We start from the raw sequence: 21,895 nt of genomic DNA on the forward strand, positions 1-21,895 counted from the left end.
ATCCTGTCCTGCACTCACCAGAGCAGAGTCGTGCGAGTGAGGGTGTTTGAAGCTGATGATCTCTTGAGCCGTTTTCTTGACCTTTGCCATGTCTGCCTCACGGGCCGCTTGCAAAAGCGTGTGTCCTTTGAACTCATCTGAAAAAGAAAAATTGCACAAGGTCAAATGATTGCAACTAGTGCTGGGCGGTATGACCAAAAACTTGTTTTTGAACAATATTGTTCTAAATTATATAATTTTCTCTGTATACGACGGTATTTTTTTTTTTATATGCATGACTGGGTGTTAACCACATTTTCTACTGATTGAGAGAGGAAATACTGCAGTAGGTTTACTGTCATGAGTGAATATTGTAGAAAAATTCCACACTACAGTTAATACAGGTTTGCAAAACCCCACAAAATGATGCTGTGGGGAGACAACAACCGATAAAACAGACCAGCAACACACTCATTACAAATACATGAATATTAAAATATAACCACGGGGAGATTTTTTTTTAGTTGAGGGCACCTTAAGCATTTTAAAAATCTAACCCTATATAACAACAAACTGCCGAAACGAAGGAGAAACGCAGAAGAACAATTAAAAAGGTCTAAGGATATTTTCAATTAATTTAAGAGCTCTACAGTCGCTGAACAAATGACAAGTTTAACACAGAAGGAATAAAGCAGTTACTTTTTTTGCCCAATCTTCTTTGAATTGTCAGTCTGTTTATTAACTGGCATCATTGTCACGAACCACTCTCATGCGTGTGCCACGTGAAGTTTGAATTCTCTGCTGTCACCAAGGACTGAATCCGAAATCGCCCTCTATATAATCATTATTTGAAGGGACAGCCATTTGTAGTGGTGTCCGAAACCACAGTGGACATTATTGAGTGCACACATTCAATCTCAAAAAGAGTTTACAGATATACTTCACACACTTGATTTCATTCACTCCTTCAAGTGAACTATATTAGTGGATAACATAAGGAATAGTGAATGAAGCTGTGCTCACAACAGTGCAACAGGACCCCTATATAAAGTGTTGTGCTGCACCGCGTTTCAAACGTTGTTTAAAGCAACATATACCAGTATTGCGGTATCATCAAAATTCATATCATAACAAAAATAAATACCTGTATTTGGTTTGAACCGGTATACCGCCCAGCACTAATCGCAACTAATATTGAAATAAGCATGGGGAATGGCACTTACAGGTGAGTCTCTCTTTAAGTTCAGGTGTGGGCGCCACGTCCACCGCACTCTTGCCGTGGCAGTTGAGCAGTGTGGGATCGGCGCCGTGACTGAGCAGCAGTGAGCACACCTCCACTCGATTCTTACTGGCCGCCTCGTGTAGCGGGGTGAACTGCCATAAGTCCATGGCATTAACACACGCCCCGTGCTGGAAGGGAGACGTACAGGAAACCATCAATCACAATAAAGAGAAACTAAGAATCAAAACAATAAAGCATCTGTGCTGGGGGAGCAAATATATTTCAATCAGTAAGTATGGGCTAGATTATTTTATTTACCTTCAACAGGAGCTCTGTGACCTCGTAGTGACCATAAGAGCAGGCATTATGCAGAGGAACCAGACCACTGAGAGAGAGAGAGAGAGAGAGAGAGAGAGAGAGAGAGAGAGAGAGAGAGAGAGAGAGAGAGAGAGAGAGAGAGAGAGAGAGAGAGAGAGAGAGAGAGAGAGAGAGAGAGAGAGAGAGAGAGGAGAATTTCACAATTCAGATTGTAATACGTGCCAAGAAATACGGTGTGTCAGAGTGTAATGTTAGAATATTGCAAGCACTTGTCTGGCTATCACCATTGGTCTGGCGAGTCTGCTCTGTAGTTTCTACTGCACAAGAGGTGTGATCAACGAGCATTATTCAAATGACTCTGTACACAATTGGATAGTCCTTCAACCAATCAGACCACAAGAGGCGTGATCAACAGGCATCAATCCATCGCTTCACTATCTGTCATTGTATTAAACCAGCTAATAGGGCACCAGGTGGATAAGCCAGTCTGTGATTGGTTCCCACAAAAGTGTTACAGAAGCAGTAGAAATTACTGCACAGGATTCCAGACCGAGTTCCAGGGCGAAATCAAATCGCTGGCAGATTAGACAGGGTTTACCCAGTCTACACAAGCGCATAAAGACAGCCTTGACAGACAAGAACATAACAGTCAAAAAAAGCTTACTGTATAAGAGCCTTGTGACTGTCATGTTTGTGTGGCACTCTGACGGGACCAACCCTCCCCCGTATGTGATTTTAAAATGCAAGATAGTACCCAGATCTCTTCTACTGTTAATGAAATTTTGGTAGGCCACATGGTTTTCACTATGAGATGAATAGCCTAATTGTTATTAAATTCAAATGTACTACAGGTTATTTTTACGGTATGCCAAAAAGTATGGAAAATATGCACTATGACAATTATTTTGAAATAAGAACATTTTCCTAAGAAAAATGTCCTTTATAAAATACGATTTTATAAATTTTATAAATACGAAATAAGATTTGGTCTTCAAAAAGCCTTTTTCCTAAAGGTACATTCTTGAAAAAGCGGGGCTCGTCTTTTATTCAGAACAATGCGGTAGGTTTTAGACTTTAAAATGTGCCAAATTGTGGAAGTAAAAATAGGTTGTATATTATGTTGGCTTTACATTCGGGACACTACATGATTAAGAGAGAGAGACAGGAAGGAGTAGTTGCTCACCCTTTGTCTTTGGCATGGACGTCAGCACCGTACTGCAGCAGTAGCTGCACAATACGCACACGGTTATAACCAGCGGCCAGGTGAAGAGGGGTGGACTGCAAAAGAAGAGAGAAATATTAACAGCCTGTCTGAACATATATTTAGTAAACTTAATGGAGCTAAATTATAATCATTAATAATACAAGTGCTCATCTCACATAACCTAACCTCAAATTTAATTATAAAAACCTGACTGTAACTCTTCCCAACATTAGTCAGACAGCTAACTTCTTACACAATGAGCTGTTCAGGTTTGAAATGACATCCTAGTGATGCAAATGGAGAAGCAGTGCCTAAAGGCCTGTTCACACCAGGAACGATAACTATATTAGCGTCACACCAGTGGACGATATCGTCCTGTTTATTCTAATCACGTGCTGCAGTTTTGTCGTCTGTCACTTTAAGTGCTCGAGCGCTTAACAGCAAGATGGATTCTGATTGGCTGTCAATGTTCAATAGCTGTTAATCATTCAATAGCTGGTAAAAAATCTTTCTGAAAGTGATCCCAATGATATAGTTTCTCTGTGCTATTATCATTATAGTTAAGGTGTGGTCTTGAAGCTAGATTTAGTTTAGACTGATTTTTTTAAAAACTTTGTTATAGTTATTGTCCTTGGTGTGAATGGATCCGTTTCTAGTCCACATTGAATTGTAAATATACAGATATAATTAAACATCTTAAAGAACTTGTAAACGCCTACTCGCACCAAGAACAGAACAAATAAAGTGGAACAAATCACAGACGAAAGGTCACACCGAAAAAGCGAAACACTTGGGCCAAATCACATGCCTTAAAAGGTGATGCGCATTATACTTCATTAGCCATGATATATGCTAAATTCAGTGTCTCTACCCATAGTTCTCCTAAAAGTGTCCAATAATAAGAGGAAATAACCACTGTCACATAGAAACAGAAATAAAAAGAGGCAAAAGAACCAACAACAACCTCCCATGAAGCACTGAAAATGATGTCCGTTCCCAACATTATTTGGCATTAAAATGAAAAATACATTGGTTTTATACTTATAATATACAATACTTATGGTTCTATATTTTATATTACCATCATTTTTAATTAAATTACATAATTTGCATTGTATTGCCTTAAATACACAGACTCAATTGTCAGTCAGAGCTGGTTGAATTTGGTTCATGGCTTAGATATCTTGGTTAAAAGATTTTTGAATTTCTTTTGGTGAACATGGGAATAATTTGTGGAACCACTAAAAAAAGTCAGCAGTCACTGTTGCGCACTATTGCCTCTTGGTGCAAATAGGCATTTACAGCTGCAATCTGGCATTGAGCTCAATCGCTTAAGAGGAGATGATTATAAGTGACTCAATAAACCACTAATAACTTTAATAGTCTAAACACACAAACACACACAAAAAAAATCTCATTTTCAGATCATGCAGTGAATAATGAAGAAATAATGGTGACATGCCCTTGTGACAGCCTAAACACAACCACAGCAAAACAACCAGCATGACAACCAATCTCAACAACGCAGCCATTCAGTAATGAAGATCTGCCTCAAAAGTATGACGCATTCTCTGAGAGAATTATATTATTCAGTGCAGGATGGAGAGGCAACATTCATGTTCATATCATTATTAATGAGAACTGAAATAGAGTACAGCACAAGCAATGGGCAACAGTGCAACGTTTCTAGCAAACACACAATGGGTCTGAACAGGACAGGATGTCAATCAGAAATCAGGAGTTAAACACCACGTTCGTGGAGAGCATGCGTGCTGATCACAACTAATCAAACAAACGGATTCAAGAACGTGAGCGATGATGCGTGGATGTGGAGGCGGGGTTTAGGTGTGGAAACATGGTGGAGTTCTTGCAAAGGCAGACAGTTTAGAGAAGTTTTGTGAAAAGAGTAAATAAAAATAAATAAATAAAAGACTGAGGTAAAAGAAAGCCTTGATTTTTTTTCAGAACCTGCAGGAGTCATCAAAACATTAGCAGCGCTATTGATTGATTGATGGATTGTGACCAGCAGAAAATAAGGCAGGTTTCTGTGCGTTTTGAGTGTGAACCAGCATATGGATGGATTTTTAGGGGCAAAAATGAACAAAAATAAAAATAATAATAATGAAAATAAAAAAATCACAAGACCAAATAAAACTAATTTCTGTTTCACAAAATAAACTTACCAGCATTTTTTGTGATGTTGACTGAACGTCGCCAGAACAAAAAACAAAACAAAACAAAAAATTAGCTATAAACTAACATATTATCCATCAGAGCTAACTGTGGTGCTTGAAACCTAAAACTTAAAGGAACCCTCCGACTTTTTGGGACTTTAGCTTATCCACCGTATCCCTCAGAGTTAGATAAGTCCATACATACTATTCTCATCTCTGTGCGTGTCGTAACTCTCTGACCCACACACCGCTAGCCTAGCTTAGCACGAAGACTGGAGGTCAACAGCTCAATCTAGCCTACTGCTCAATAAGAGACAAAATAACACCAACATTTTCCTATTTACATGTTATGATGTGTATAGTTACATTGTCTACTAAGACGGACGGAAAATGAAAAGTTGTAATTTTATAGACTGATATGTCTAGGAACTATTCTCTCATTCCTGCGTAATAATCAAGGAATTTTGCTGCCGTACCATGGGTGCAGCGGCGCAATGATATCACACAGCGCCTGAAAACAGTCCCCACCGTGCTTTCTGTGCTAGCAAGTTGTCATGTTGGTTATGTTGATGGAAGTTAGCCTATTTTCAGGCTAACCCATGTTATGGCCGCAAATTAGGCAGGAATGAGAGTATAGCTCCTAGAAATATCAGTCTAGAAAATCACAACTTTTCATTTTCAGTCAGTCTTAGTACACAATGATCACAACATGTAAATAGGATGTTGGCATTATTTTGTCACATATTGAGCAGTAGGCTAGATGGAGCCGTTTACCACCAGTCTTTGCTAAGCTAGTAAGCAAGAGTTATAGCACGCACAGAGATGAGAACGATATGTATGGACTTCTCTAACTCTGGGGGATACGGTGAATAAGCTAAAGTCCCAATAAGTCGGCGTGTTCCTTTAAGCTAAAGCATCCTATATAAAAGCACAATATCTTATTTCTATGAATGGTATAATATTTTTATTGATCAATTCACACAGAATGATAAATGGTAAAATCGATTTGAAATTTCCAATTGCTGATATAATACTAACATATATACACACACACACACACACTATCTTTCAAAAGTTTAGGGTTGGTGACATTTTTTTATTTTGTTGAAATAAGTCTTTTATGCTCACCAAGGCAGCATTTATTTGTATTTTACTGTTTTTATCAGTAAAAACAGTGATATTGTGAAATATTATTACTATTTAAAATAAAATGTTTACATGTTCAAGTGTATTTGATTTTTCAGCTTCATTACTCCAGTCTTCAGTGTCACATGATCCTTCAGAAATCATTCTAATATGAATAATATTTTTGATTATCGATGTTGAAAAGAGTTGATTCTTGTGGAAAACATGATTCTTGGAAATGAATAGAAAGCTCAAAAGAGCAGAATAAATGTCTTTACGGTCACTTTCGATCAATTTAATGTGTCCTTGTTGAATAAAACTATTCATTTATTTTAAATCCCCAAACTTTTGAACGGTACATACACACAATTTAATGACAGAAAAGGAGAGACAAAATTATTTAATTACTTTACATAAATATTTCTTTGATATTCTTAACAAAACATATGACAACAGAAAATGTGTATTATTGTATCGGCGCTTCCATTAGGCCTGTAACCCCTTTCTTTGGTCATCTACTCATTAAAATGCTCAGATATCAAAAACTATTCCATTCATCATATATATACAAAGTTTGTTGCATAGATGTTTCCATGCGAAGAAACAAAAAGTCAGCTGGCCAGAGATATTTCTAGGTTTGACGTCTACGGCATGATATCACTGACAATATTCATGTCTATGTGGAGTCAATTCAAGCATGGATTGTGCTTGGTGATCAACTGTATTGTCCTGTATTTGATGTGAAATGTGGTATTAACAGCTCAAGAAAATGCTAAACACTACTCTCAAATTATCAGTCCAATTTGTATTACTACACAATTTACAGGTATCAAAATCTGTATTGTTACAAAAAAAATTATATCCAGGGCTTGACATTAACATTTTGGTTCAGCAGCCATTGTGGCTAGTGTTTTTCCAAAGTTACTAGCCACTAAGGATGTGACAGATGAAATTGTACCACTGGTTAATCGACATGTGACAACACTGGTAATATTGGAATCACCGGAAGGGGCTAATCGCTAATTGTAAACCGAAAGTATAATGTGCACGGCTGCACAAAAGAGCAGAGTAGAGCGAGTGTTTTCAACTCATTCCTGCTTCCATAGGAATGAACTGAAAGCGATCACTCTCTTCAACACACAGTGGACGCGCATAATTATGATTACCAGTGCAGCCGTGCGACTGTTGGCTTCAGAAATACCGCCAATCTTGAGGCGGATTGCTTGAATGGTGTGTTCAATATTATTCTTAATGAAAAACAAAACAGTATAATGACAAGCTCTTACATTTCGCTTTGAAACCAAATCTTCCGCCATCATCTTGTCAGTCAGCTCTTCACTCTTGCGATAAATGAAATCTGTCTCCTGCTGCTGGTCTGTGCTGCGACTCTCGTTCGGCTCACGCTGTATTGAGCAGACACGTTCAGTTTTTAATTGTAGTGCCTGTTCTCTAACTGAACTAAATTATTTGTATTACTAAAAAAAAATCAAAATGACAGTGAGGGCGGTGCCACAGTGGGCAAGTGATGTAACCGGTGTTGCAGCTGAACACCGATAAAAAATGACTATCACAGCAAACCTACTAGCCACTCAGCATTTTCACATTGATACCATGGGAAACTGACACATAGATATTTGTAATAGTATCTCATAATTTGGCAGCAGGTTTATTAGGCTAGTGTCACTTTAAGACCTGATGCACGAATCCAGTACACTGTTACACATAAGTTCTTTCTCAACTGTTTACGTTCATTTAAAAGAGAACTGGCTTTGTTTACACAAACACTGCAAGACCAGCATTTTGACATTATTTTGTGTGTATTTGTAAAAAGAACTCAATGTATTAGGCTACTGAGAGGCAGCTTTATGCGAGCACACTTTGGATGTGAGCACACAATCTGTGGGAATGAGTAAAATAATGCGCAATCCCATGCTGAATTTCACATAACACGAGTGAGTGAGGAGTGGCGGGTTAGAAGTTTGTCTGACGGAGAGATGAGAGCGAGAAAGCACAGTATCTGTTCTGAGGAAAATGAGTATTGGAAGCATTTCAGATAATTCAGTATCAATAAGTATCGAAAGACTATATTTTTGACAGCCCTACATTGCACATAAGTTTACCATTTCAGATGTCATTTTAAAATACTACAATTAAAAGATTTATACATTATATATAAAACTCAATCCGCTAAAGTGGCTAGTAGGAGTGACTGCATTACACGCCAATGCTGAAATACAAGCATTTGACGGGTGCTAATGTCAAGCCCTGATTATATCACCATACTACAGCAACATAACAGAATCCACTACGAGACAATCAGGAGACTAAAAGAGCAGCAAGAGCAAATATTTAAGGAAAAAACAACAAACTCATTCCTAAAAATCCCTTCTGATATAAAGACACAGAGGTCTGGAGGGAGATCTGACGTATGAAGTGACCTGAAATGATCAGGGATGATAGAGGATTTGAGGGGAAAATCAAGGTCCTGTAATTATGCTGTGATCAGAGAAAGAAATGCATCACAAAAGCTTTTGTCTAAAACTTCATACGGGTCGGATGTGCATCCAATAGGCATCAAAGATCAATCCATTGTATAAACTGACATTAAAAAGCAGCCCAGAGTGAACAAGGGGGCAGTTACGACTCGAAACAAACATTATAAAATAAAACCATACAATACGTCCAGACTTAAACTCATTATGGGTGAAACTAGGTCAGCGTTGTTTTCTCTAAACACAGTATTACGGAAAGAAAAAACTCAAACAAGGGGATTTAGGATTGCCTTGACCTACATCTATATCATTTACACGACCAGTGAAATGCATAAAATCACATCCTGTGTTTGAATTTGAACAGAACTTTTAGTATAGAAACAAAGTCAGACATACTTTCTAAAATAGTCATATTAGGAATTGACATCTTATAAGGTACATCAAATGTTAAAAGCAACGTTACGCAGATTAAATAAAATATCTTGGATATGTTACCTTGCGTCCATCACTGGCATGACAGTTGACGTTAAGCGGGGTCAAAAGTGCCATTAGCTTTTCCTCGTTTCCGCTCCTAAGGAAGACGTTTTTTAAACAGAGGGAGAGAAACGTTGTTAGGAATGGGAACTTAGAGAAAAGACATTTCTGGATCAGTGACAGTCAGAGAAGATTCAAATGTACTTAAAGGGACCACATCATTTTTTGAATGCACAATGTAAACTTACAGTGTGTTTTAAGAAAAACCCTCCTTTCTACTCTTATTATTGATATCTAGCTGCAAAAAATGGCTTGCTTTAGGATTGTTTTGTAAGCTGTAGCTAAATGACGGTGCGGAGACTCTAAAGCAGGGGTCGCCAACTGGCGGACTCCGGTCCGGATCCGGACCGCGAAATGCATCCATCCGGACCGCGAAGCCTTTTGACACACTGAAATAACTAAATGCCAAATGCGATTTAAAATAAATGAATAATCACATTTATATCAGGCAGCTCAGTAGAACCGTTTTTCCTATGTTGCCACAGTTGCGTTGACAGTTAAAGGGGTCGCACACCGGACTGAAGCTCATGGGTGCGTCTCAGGATCTCACACCGGACGCACACATTACGCGCAAGCTCAGTTTTGAATCGACTCCTGACAGAAGAACTGCACGGTGAGTGTATCTCTTGTAGCACAGGGTGAAATCAGTATGTACATGGACGATATAATATAAATGTAATACATCGTGCAGCTCTTCTGTCAGAAGTCGATTCAAAACTGAGCTTGCGCGTATGTGAGCGTCCGGTGTGAGATCCTGAGACGCGCCCATGAGCTTCAGTCCGGTGTGCGGCTACGTTACTATGCTCACTATATGTTTAGACGCGCAGTGAAGAGACTGAAGAAAACGGCGCGCAAAACAGAGGCTGAATCAGAAATTGGCCCCTTAACCCTCATTCACTATTCCCTACGTTTGTCCACTATTACAGTTCACTTGAAGGAGTGAATGAAAACGAGTGCGTGAAGTCAGACGGCTGTTGTGTGTACATCGGCTGTACACCCGTTATTGTGGTGCAACATGTGAGTAGCCTACACTCAAACATGTCCACTGTGGTTTCAGACGCCACTACAAATGGCTGTCCCCTCAAATAATGCCCTATTTAGGGTATAGTGGCGATTTCTGATTCAGCCATACACATTTTAAAGACCCCTTTTTCCTCAGCAGTCTGAGGTAAGGGCGCAGAAAATAAATGAGCCAATTTCTCACATGCACTGAAGTTCAGACAATGTAGCTATATTCACTTTTTATTATTTTTATTATTATTTTTGGAACAAGGAATGTTTATGCTTCCATTCCATCTTTAAGCTCAACTCAGCTTAGTCTTTTGAGAGGTTATTTCCGTTTTTCTGGATTTAAAGGAACAGTTGAAATAAAGAGATAAAATATTTTGTGCACTTTTTAATTTTTCCAACACTGGTGGCACCTTATTTTTGCCTGTTTGTGTTTCTGGATGATATTGCTAATGATTTTTTACCAGAGCAATTTGAAGCACAGAGAGAGCAGTGCTGAAGATAGTCTCTACCTAATGTAGGCTATACATGTGAATGAACATAAAATTATGTTATGAGATTTCTGTTTTGTTTTTTTAACCAGGAGGGTTTGTGTTCATTGATTGTTACTGTTTATCTCAGTTCAGCAGAAAAAACACTTTACTAGTTGCTAGTAATGTTGAAATGAATGTATTTTCAGTGCAGATTTAGAGATGAAGGCATTTTTTCATTCATCATATTTTTGTCAGACATGGCTACTGGTTGAATTAGATATTTTGTACCAACACAACTTAAACAGAATAACCTCAAAATGAAATACATTTTGTGAAGGATTACCTATGTTTGCTTTAACAATATGAAAAGACATACTTTATCTATATGAGAACATTTTATATTTTGTTCAATAAATACATTTTAATCTACACTAATTTCTTTAGTCTGGCAAAAAGACATCGATTCATGTTTTTAGGTATATAACTGTCCGGACCTCGGCCGGTGAGAAGGTTTTTTTTCTGGACCCCAAGCTATTTTAGTTGAAGACCCCTGCTCTAAAGGGACATGAGGAGGAAGAAGAAAAAAATAAGATGGTAGGAAAATCTGGCAATAATTTTGCATTCACTTGCAAAATGTTTGTGTTACCCCTAGAACCTTTGTATTCACTCACAACACAAAAGCAAACACAAAAGCTTTTGCGAGAGAACATTTAACTTCTTATTTTTCCTCCCATCTCATATTTTTCTTCTCACCACCCTGTCCCCTTAGGGGCTCCATAGGATGGTGCCACTGCAACTATATTTGACTCGTTTTGCATGCAAACAGAGCCTTTAAAGGCACAGTTTAAAAAAAAGGGAAAAAAGGCTGTTTAAATTCTAAAACATCTGAGAAATGGTAGAAACTAGTCATGAAGACACTGATTTTGGGTGCACATCTCATGTCACTACTAAGACAATATTCTGTCATTTTAAGATTTGGGATTCTCTAAATTAAAGGGAACATGTCAATATGTTCTCGAAATGTAAATGTCTAAGCACACAATGACTTGTATTAATGAAAGTCAAAGTTTAAAAATACAATTTACAACAGACCTCCATAATTCTTTAATCAATTTGCATATCAAATAAATGTATCTTGATTAAGAGAAGTTTTAAATTTGTACAAGAGAACAAAAAAATCCTGAGGGAAAATGTTAACCAAATTTAGGGCCCTATCAAAGAGCCCTATGTTCTGTTTTTAATGGTTAAATTAAATGATGGACTTTTGTTCATCTTCAGAAGACAAATATTTTTAATGAAATCAGAACAATTTCTGTCCCTACTATGACACTTCAAAAAAGTTCATAAAGAGATTGTAAAAACGAATCCATACAAATCAAGCGGTTTATTCCAACATTTTCTAAAGAGACTCGAACGCTTTATTTGAGGAATGAAAGTCTTACGGGTTTGAAACGACATTAAGGTGAGTGAATGGTGAAATTGAAGTGCAGTGAATATAAAGTGTACTGGCCTACTTTTGATTTATTCATCTAAAATTTGACAAATTCCATTTTCTGTGTTGCAGAAGTCATAGGACCTTAATTTAATGCCATGATAAATTTAAGACTTTCAGATCCAATTTAGGACATTTTTAAAGCTACACTGTGTAACTATTTTAGTTTATTCTTAGCTAAAAACACTTAGTTCTTTCAAAAATATATGTGCTCATTAATGTATATTTACTTCTTTCAAGTAATAATGTATTCTCGTAAGTTTATAATATGCCATTGTAAATACATACGGGTGAGGGGTTCGGATGGCGGTCGCCATGTTGCTCCTCCATCTTAAAAGTACATTAGCCAATGAATTAATACCCGTAAATTCGAGCTTCACCTTTGGCGTTTTAACACTCGATGGCACCGTGTCGAATGTGAAGAGGGGGGTTGCCATGTTAATCTTGGACTAAATTGGCCACCGTAGGAGTTAAAACGAAATCGGAATTGAGAGGAACAGAAACTATTATTCACTGGATGGTCATATACCTTTACACCGCTAGATGCGGGAAAATATCACACAGTGTAGCTTTAAAGCCTTAAAACATAACTAAATGTTATGTTGGAAGGTCAAATTAAGCCTTTTTAAGACCCGTGGAAACCCTGCAAAATATCCCCAGTTCAAAAAGAACATTTTTCAAAATTGAAGTTAGCTTAACATCAACATATGACCAATATGGCCTGTGCCAGGTTGTGTGAAGCACCTACAGCTCTGCTCATTCTTCTCAAAGCACTCCAACAATCAAACCAATCACAACCGTGAACCCACTTATAGAAGTGTTTATTTTGGCAACACAAATTCAATTATTATAGTTATTGTGCAATAAGCTCACCTCGCTGCCTCCAATAGCTCATCCTTCTTATATTCACCTGCGGAATAAAGAAAGACTGCAGGTGTCAGAGAGACACGATTTGAAAGATGCATCATAATGTGTGTGAATAACAGCTATGTTCAGACTGGAAACCTAGCATACTGTTTATATTATGCAGTACTTTGCACTTTGTTTAATTAACATATGCAACATTATGTGTTAAATAAAGTTTCAAATAGATGTGTGATTGCTGCAACATCACTCTGTTTAATTTGGCGAGTGGTGTCAAGATGGCATTTTAATCCAATTTTGCGTACAAATGTTTTAACATTTGACCAATCAAATAATGGATAATGGAAATGTGCCGGATAATGGCCTCCACTTTTCACATGAGGGCAGAACATTGAGGCACTTGTTGTAAATTGCACTGTCATATAGGCATTCCGTGCAGTCAGAAATCTAGGGGAAATGATTTACTGTGAATAATACACAGACTGCATAGCACAAAAATAACTATGCCCTTGCAAACATACCCAATGTGCATTTACATGTCTGCTCATCAGATTGAGTGTTTGTTAATGACTTTAAAGCAGATGTATGTACGTGCATGTCTCACCAGTGAGGACGGTCTTAGCAGAAGGGTCTGCCAGATCCAGAGCTGATTTGCCATCAGTGTTTCTGATGTTTGGATCAGCACCGTGCTGGAGCAACACTATAAGCAAGATAGAGAATCAAGCAATACAGTCACTTTTTTTATACTGACGATTTCAAAAGAAGATAATGTTTTAAACATAAGCCAGTAACTACAATTGTCTATACTGCTTTGCTGCCTAAAGTGTTCATACTAGATCAGCAATTTGAAATTTTAGTACAATCGTACATTGAAATATTTCGCCAAATGAGAGTAAAAACTAGCAATGGCAAGTATATATAATGGTGTTAGTCGGGCAAGTTGCCCGGTAACATTTATAAATTCTAACAATGAACATGAACGAAACCCCGGGACAGTTGATGGGCCAGCACTGCATCGTCATTAAGTTTAAGCCTGCACAATTTAAATATTAAATTAAATATATATTGTGGATAGTTTTGTGTGCGTAAACAGCCCCGTGCGTCTCAGACAGTGTGCTGATACTAAACTGAGCTCCTTTCACGTCTTCTTGCACTTGAACGGACAAATACACACACACACACAAAAACGAGTATTCTAGTAAACATAGTTGGTAATGTCTTAAGTGAATGTAAACAGTTGAAAAAGTAAACGCATGCATACAGTATACTAGATCCATGAATTCATACATATTATATATTCATACACACACACACACCTATATATATATATATATATATATATATATATATATATATATATATATATATATATATATATATATATATATATATATATATATATATATATATATATATATATATAAATAAAACACACATACATATATCTACTAAATATTTGGGCCTCAATTAGGTCTTCTTAAGGTCTCCTCCGCTAACATTAGTTAATGCATTAGCTAATATGAACTAACAATGCGCAGTATTTTTAACAGCATTCATTCATTTATTAAATCTAAAACAACTGTTCCATTGTTTCTTCATGTTAGTTCAGTCTGTACAGTTTACAGCACATTAACTAATATTTAAAAATCCTGATATTATCGGTTTCTAAAATCAGCATAATATAAGATGAAAAGAAAATACAACAATGATCAAAATTGATATTTTCACCAATATATTGCACATCCCTGACAGTCACTCTCTACACTTCGCCAAACAACTCTGAAGAAATAGTACACACTGTACTCAGACAAACCCATTCATTGGGTAACTAAAGCAAACATTGGAGGTCCTGTCAGTTTTTCCTCACACATGGTGTGCTGTCTCAGCACAGATGTATTCAGCCGGACACTATGACATCAGGCCGGAGGAGATAATGCTGCAGGACAACAACATTACTATCACAACACAGCAATACTGCAGCATGCTGGAACAGCTCTGTACTCCACACAATGTTGACTCTGACTGATTATTAGACAACTCATTCATTGCCTTTCAGCAAGGGATGTACAATATATCGTTGACCATCAGAATTTTTTAATGATTAGAGCTTTTATAATGATCAATATTGCTATTGATTATTGAAAACTGATGAAAACACAGGATTTCTCATATCAATACGCACCAATGCACACGTCTATTTTGCCCTTGATGGCCGCCTCGTGCAGAGGTGTGTAGTTCCAGTTGTCTCGTGCGTTGGGGTCCGCGCCGCTACACAGGAGCAAGCTGACCACCTCAGCGTGGCCGAAGGAGCAGGCGTTATGGAGCGGGATCAGACCACCGTCGTCGCGGGAATGGACATTTGCTCCGGTCTGCAGGAGATGCTCAACCACATCCTTTCTGCCAAAGCCTGTCAAACATCACAAGTGACAATCAGTTTAAAATGCATTGAATCTAATGATGAATTTAAAAATCACACATCAGATCGTATTACACCTAAAAAAAAACTTGGAAGCAGTATTGGAAACATTTTAGATAATAAATGGTGATAGTGAAAATGTATTTTGTTTAAATGTGGCAATTCTGATGAATATCTTTTAAAGGAGCTGTATGTAAGAAATGTATTTCAATTAATCATAAAATGGCCCTGATATGTCACTAGACATTAAGAAAGCATATTCATTTTAAATACTTATATCAATGACAACAGTCGTCTGGCCAGGATATTGTCATTTAAAAGTTGTTGTTGTAGCCCTCAACTGATGTTGACATGTTGTGTTTTGGCCTGAAGCTCCGCCCTCCACCGATCTACCAATCACAAAGTCAGTAGTGTTTGGGCAGCCGGGCTGCCAGATCTGCTCTAGTTACCACAGCTGCAGCTACAAACGTTACTGCTGATCCTGCAGCCAATCTGGCAACCTCGAGTCAGGGGGAGGGGGGATACACCACTCTACAGTCATTTTAAAGTGGTTGCAGTACCCCTTTTGGCCACAATCTTACATACACTTCCTTTAAATGACATTTCACCCAGAAATTGAGTGAACTAGAATTTATGACATTTTAAACCCTTTGATTTCCTTTAATAAACAAAACAAGATGTTTAGTAAAATGTTAAAGGATTAGATCACTTCAAAATGAACATTTCCTGATGATTTACTTATTTATTAAGTTTATTAAGAATTAAGTAGCTTTTATAAACGTTCCCTAGAAAAAAAACATTACTGTTATGCATCTTAAAGAGTTAGTCCACCTTCATCTTCGGAACACAGTTTAAGATATTTTATTTTTATTTTTTATTTGGACCAAAATGTATTTTCGACGCTTCAAGAGATTCTAATTAACTAACTGATGTCACATATGGACTACTTTGATGATGTTTTTATCCCCTTTCTGGACATGGACAGTATAGTGTGCAATGCATACACTTGCATGCGCTCTCGGACTAAATATAAAATATATTAAACTGTGTTATGAAGATGAACGGTGGTCTTACAGTTGTGGAATGATATTAGAGTGAGTCATTAATGACAAAGTTCATTTTTTGGGGTGAACTAACCCTTTAAGACAAAACAATGGCGTTGACATATTTTAAGATATTTCAGTGCAAGTTACTTTCAGTTAAAACACCTCAAACATGCATTTTAGTCTAGGACTAGTATAAGCATTGTCTGTGAAACCAGGGAACAGTCTGTCAACTAATATGAGATCATGAAAACTGCATGCTTATTATGCTTACTAATGCTGAAAATCTCTCATTGTATGGACAAGTCACCATGGGTAATGTTTATATGGGATATAATAGGAGGCAAAACTTAACCGCTTAACTTTTTTAAGCTTATAAGAAAGGTCTTATTTACTGCTTCATTAGAAATGGATTTAGTCAGTCTATATGACTCACAAAAACATACACTTTTAAGGTAATATGTAACCTCATGCCAGTCCTTTTTTTAAAACATAACCCGATTAGATCAAGTAACTTATATAGGTTTATTTAGTATGTCTGTCCACAAGGGCCATTTTTGGTTTATACTAGGATTTAAAACACTTTTGCGTTTGCATCTCAAAAACCATCTTTTACACGAGCAGATTTGCTTCAAATTGTAGTAGTCAATGTACAGTAGCCTACATAATATAATTTCTGTATGAAAACAGCGCTCGCTCGCTCTCTCTCTCTCTCTCTCTCTCTCTATATAACGTTATATATTTACCAAAAACCACAAAGGAGACGTTTTGTTGTTTTATAATGTAACAAAACAAAGCAAAGCCAGATGCTTAAAAACGCATTGGATATGGCAAATACGTAGATACAGACCTGCAGCGAAATGCAGAGGGGTTGATTTTCGTCCGGCCATGTCTTTGGCGTTCACATTCACCGAATCCACCAGCCTTTTCACCCGCGACACATCTCCGTTCCGACAGGCCTCGAATAGCTCTCTGAACGCCCCGCCAGCCCCGCACACTCCTTCCCCGGGACTGGTCGCTCCTGAGCCGGGGCTCTGGCTGCCTGCGGTCGCGATTGAGCTAATGCTGCTGCAGCTGGAGCTCCCGGGTGCTGACGACGCTGCGCCGGCCACTGCAGTTGCTGGGGTGGGCCGGTCCGGGGAAGAAGCGGAGGAGGCCGCTGCGGACTCCATCGCCGTTCCACCGCATTCCGCTGCACCAGTGGTCGAGGGGCTCAATAAACACGTCGATTCGGGAATAATCGCGGGCGGCGATTCTGGAGGCGGGGACGCGATCAAGGCGTTCCGCGGAGACGGTTGCAAACTGCTTTGTTGGTGCTGTGAGGATCGACGGGACACCGCCATTTTCCCCCCGAAGCTCCGTCTGTCAACAATAACAGCTGGAGCCGCAGCGCTTCCGCTCAATGCGAGAAGGCTTCCGGTTGGAGGCTATGCGCTGCTGTTATGTCTTAATTTCTTTTACTGCACAGTTATATTTATTATACGATCTATCTATCTATCTATCTATCTATCTATCTATCTATCTATCTATCTATCTATCTATCTATCTATCTATCTATCTATCTATCTATCTATCTATCTATCTATCTATCTATCTATCTATCTATCTATCCATCCATCCATCCATCCATCCATCTATCTATCTGTAGATCAGACATGTAAACCCTGCCTAAAGCCCTGCTTTTAATTTATTTCTGTAAAAGTTAAACTAATCAAGAGCAACATAAAACTGAAAATAATACATGTGTGTATATCTTTCATGATAGAAATGTTCTTTTTGACCAGTTTTACGGTTTTATTAAATTCTTGTTCCTGAAATCCACCCTTCTGCTGGGATTATAAAATCCTGATTTTTTTCCTCTTTTTTGGATCAAAGATACTTCAATCTTACTAAAAAACAACAACAAAAACATATGATTTGATCCAAAACCAAGATTGGATTTTTCTAATGTAATCTGATTTCAGAATCCTTTGAACAAGCTATTTTCAAGATTTGAACCAATCCGTTAATAAATCAGATTAATTTTGAACAACTGGGCCCAGGTGTCTGACTGAACGTTGTTGAAACTTTGGGCTTCAGGGTGAGATTATCCGATCCTCTGCCTCTTGATGTGTGACACAACTCTTTGTGGACATTCAAACTGTTCTGTTTTATGGGGCCCTGGCTGTAACTATGGAAACAACAACAAAAAACCCCTATTGCACTAAAACAAGGACTAGCAGGTTGTATGGTTAAATGGAAATTATATCTAATACAGTTTAACAATACATATTAGTTCAGGGCAAGCTTGTGTTCTGTTGGTTGGTTGGTCTGGGTGTTAAAAAAACAGTGTTAAAAAGTGTATTGTGTTGTTAATATCTAGCTGGAGAGATGCCCACTTCTTCTCGTGTTACAAATACAGAAATTAGGAATCAAGATTCCTATCTGAAGAGGTAAGTTATTTTAATGCACACATTTTAATGCATTAATCAGTTTTTCATTATAATCAAATTTAGCAGACAGGTTCTGCAAATGAAAGACGGCCACTTATAGGCACAATATGATTTTTGGATTCAAATATACAAAAAACACAAGAACTAGAAATATGTTATTCTGTTGACTTGTGTACTTACATTATCTCAAATGTGTTCAAGAATGTTTAAATCCAGAGAAATAAGCAGTTTTAACCATGTGTTGCATGACATCATAACGTTACCCGCCTAACCCTCGATTTCTGGTTTTATTTTTTTTATAAACTAATGATTTTTATATAGCTCAACACAGTCTTATTGTTTAAATCTCATTACGGCAAGGAACGTTTTACCATGCATAACATTGATCTAGCTTACTGCAGTGTGCAACAACTGTCCCATAACCGGCATAGAGTATAACAACTTTCAATGCACTCAGATGTATCTAATGTGATAAAACAGCGCTGCATTAACGTTACCCCACATAGGCATGAGCGGAAGAAGCGGAAGTGCTCGTCCGCGGCAGAATAATGAAAGCTCAATGAAATCAATGCGTCATCAAGCTATGCCTTTGTTTAAAGTGACCTTTAGCTGTGAAAAATGACATATTCTGGCTTAAATAGTGATTGTAAAGTGAGGGCACTTTCATGCTTTCAGAGGAACAATTACACGCTACAAAGTTTTGGAAGTAACGTTAGCATCAAAGTTATATTTGCGTGTTTCAATCTCGACATTGCAATTGACTGATAACTAACGTTATCCCCCGACAAAAATATGGCATGTCAAAATAGATGTGTAATATAAATGCAGAATCATTGATTAGCCTACTAGAAAATAAAAAATAGAAAATATTCGTATCAATATATTTTTTTTAATTCCACTTTGATTATTTATAAAAGTAATGACCTCTGTGTTTCTTAACTGTGTGTGTGTGTGTGTGTGTTGGTTATGGGGGCCTTCATGGACAAAAGGTTGGGAACCATTGGCCTCTATGGGGTACTTGCCCTGAAAAACATTATTGAAGAGCCCTGATGTAAATGATATCATTTTAGTACCCATTCATTCCCAGGTATTACAGAAGCCTTCCTGAGGAGAGAAGATTGGTGATGGAAAATTCTTTGATGGTACGTTACCAACATTAAAGAAATAACAGAATACAATTCTGTGATCGTTTGAATTGAGTGATGAGGACTGAAGATAAATCATGAGACGTTTAATCTTCTTTCATTAAAGTCTTTTCATTTTTGGAGCTTGACAGCCTCAATGTATGGATTCGGACACTAGGGAAAATAAATTAGGTTTGGGTGTGTAAATAAACAATGACAGGATTTTCAGTTTTGAAAGAGCTATTCTGATTAAAAAATTATAATGACCGACCGTGTCTTCTTCTTAATTAGCAGGCACATGTCAGCGGTCTAGAGAAGGGGAATGTGGGGAGTCCCTCACAAGGTAAGAGGTCTAAAACCTATTAAGTTCAGAAAAATGAAAAATCCAACCTATCAGATGCTTGCAAATGTTGATGTATGTTTCTGTTTGTAGTTCCTGATCCAAAAAAACCTGCTGTTGGACACAGGAATGGGAACGATGCTGAAGGCAATAATCACAAAGAGCCTTCGTCCAAAAAATCCTTCACATGCATTCTGTTATAATAACATCACTTATATATTCAGAATTTTCCCATCAATAAACAAATGCCAGTCATAATTTTTTTCATTAAACTTACTGGAATAAGTATATAATTGCAATGTGTTAGCAGTGTTAGCAATATTGTTTATTTTTCAACAATATTTAATAAGACGTTTTGTGACAGTTGATTATGATGAAATTGATCTGCATTGGGACTTTTTATTGCATTAACACAGTTCGTCATCACTTCATAAGTGCTGGTTTGAAAATAATTATGCATGAAAAATTCTCTTATATTTAATTTCAAATCAAAACTGAATCAGTGTTTTATTGAATGAGCAAGTTTAATTCTCTATGCAACAGCAGATTCAATGCAGCCGCAGTCTGTACGGTATAACGTTACACTGTAAAAAAAAAATCATGTAATTTTACATGTGGTCTGTACTGTTTTACATAATCGTCTTGTTTTGTCATTATACAATGAAATACCTGCTGTTTTACAGATATTTGCTGTATTTTTATATGTACACTATTAGTTTATAGAATTGTTTGTATTTTACAACACACTTTCACAGAAAATTGAAATTTAAAATAATTTGTGTTTCAATTCATATGTTTCCTCAATATTTGTAGGTGGCATTTGTGAAAATGTATACGAATATTTACGGTATCATGTACATATTTTCCTTACAAGCAAAAACTTTTTTAAAAATAAGCCCAAACAACCAGCGACTTGCAAAAAAAGAAGAACCCAAAAGTCTCTTGTTATTCACCTTATTTTCAAAAAAGTGAAAAGGCCTACGCGGAACTGGCAACTACCGTATATTAATTTTTAAACTATATTATTTTTAAACTGAAAGTGTAAAAAATTGCGCCGAATAGTCTTGACTCCGCCCTTCAATGACTCATGCCTGGCCAGACGAGACGACGAGGTCGCCATTTTATCCTGAAACTACCGAGACGGTAAGTTGGGTTGCTTTCTCCACGTTCTCTTTCTAAAATTAAATATTAAATACATTTGTAATATGGTGGTGAACACATTTAGAAATAAATATTAAAGGATTAAGGAAGCTCGTCAAATTCATGAGATGCAGAGATGTACGTTGATTTCATGGATGAAGAAGGTGATTTTATGGTTGAAACGTTGGAATGTGCTTACTGCTTACAATTTGTTATATATATATATATATATATATATATATATATATATATATATATATATATATATATATATATATATATATATATATATATATATATATACACACACACACACTTTAAGCTTATTTCATTTTTTAAATAAGCGGTTTAGGCATTCCCGCCTTAAGTCACTCAGAGGCCTAACGACGAGTCTGGCAGCCCAGCAAACACAGCAACGTTGTAAAAACGTTGTTTTCATGTTGTGAAAAGGTCGCGATAACGTTTTTATCCGACGTATTTAATACGACAGATGTCGGGTTTTTTTCACGTTATAA

At 37.2% G+C, this 21,895-nt stretch overlaps 1 protein-coding gene across 7 annotated transcripts in view; it reads right to left on the reverse strand.

The window, feature by feature from the left end:
• Positions 1-17,829, reverse strand: part of tnksb (tankyrase, TRF1-interacting ankyrin-related ADP-ribose polymerase b) — a 36,019-nt gene extending 18,190 nt beyond the window's left edge. For 2 of the 7 annotated variants that reach the window (XM_067439566.1, XM_067439564.1), the window contains exons 1-11: positions 17,195-17,829; positions 15,068-15,292; positions 13,490-13,585; positions 12,895-12,931; positions 9,010-9,085; positions 7,309-7,425; positions 4,907-4,927; positions 2,703-2,797; positions 1,520-1,586; positions 1,203-1,389; positions 19-137 (exon numbers count right to left, since the gene is read on the reverse strand). In XM_067439566.1, coding sequence (XP_067295667.1) covers positions 19-137; positions 1,203-1,389; positions 1,520-1,586; positions 2,703-2,797; positions 4,907-4,927; positions 7,309-7,425; positions 9,010-9,085; positions 12,895-12,931; positions 13,490-13,585; positions 15,068-15,292; positions 17,195-17,687 — 1,533 coding nt within the window. In that variant the 5' untranslated portion in view covers positions 17,688-17,829. The remainder of the gene's footprint in view (positions 1-18; positions 138-1,202; positions 1,390-1,519; positions 1,587-2,702; positions 2,798-4,906; positions 4,928-7,308; positions 7,426-9,009; positions 9,086-12,894; positions 12,932-13,489; positions 13,586-15,067; positions 15,293-17,194) is intronic. The other 5 variants (XM_067439569.1, XM_067439567.1, XM_067439570.1 and 2 more) reach the window with 3 other exon arrangements.
• Between the last annotated feature and the right edge of the window lie 4,066 nt (positions 17,830-21,895).

Source organism: Pseudorasbora parva, chromosome 3, assembly GCF_024679245.1.
Source record: "Pseudorasbora parva isolate DD20220531a chromosome 3, ASM2467924v1, whole genome shotgun sequence".
Classification (NCBI taxonomy): Eukaryota; Metazoa; Chordata; class Actinopteri; order Cypriniformes; family Gobionidae; genus Pseudorasbora; species Pseudorasbora parva.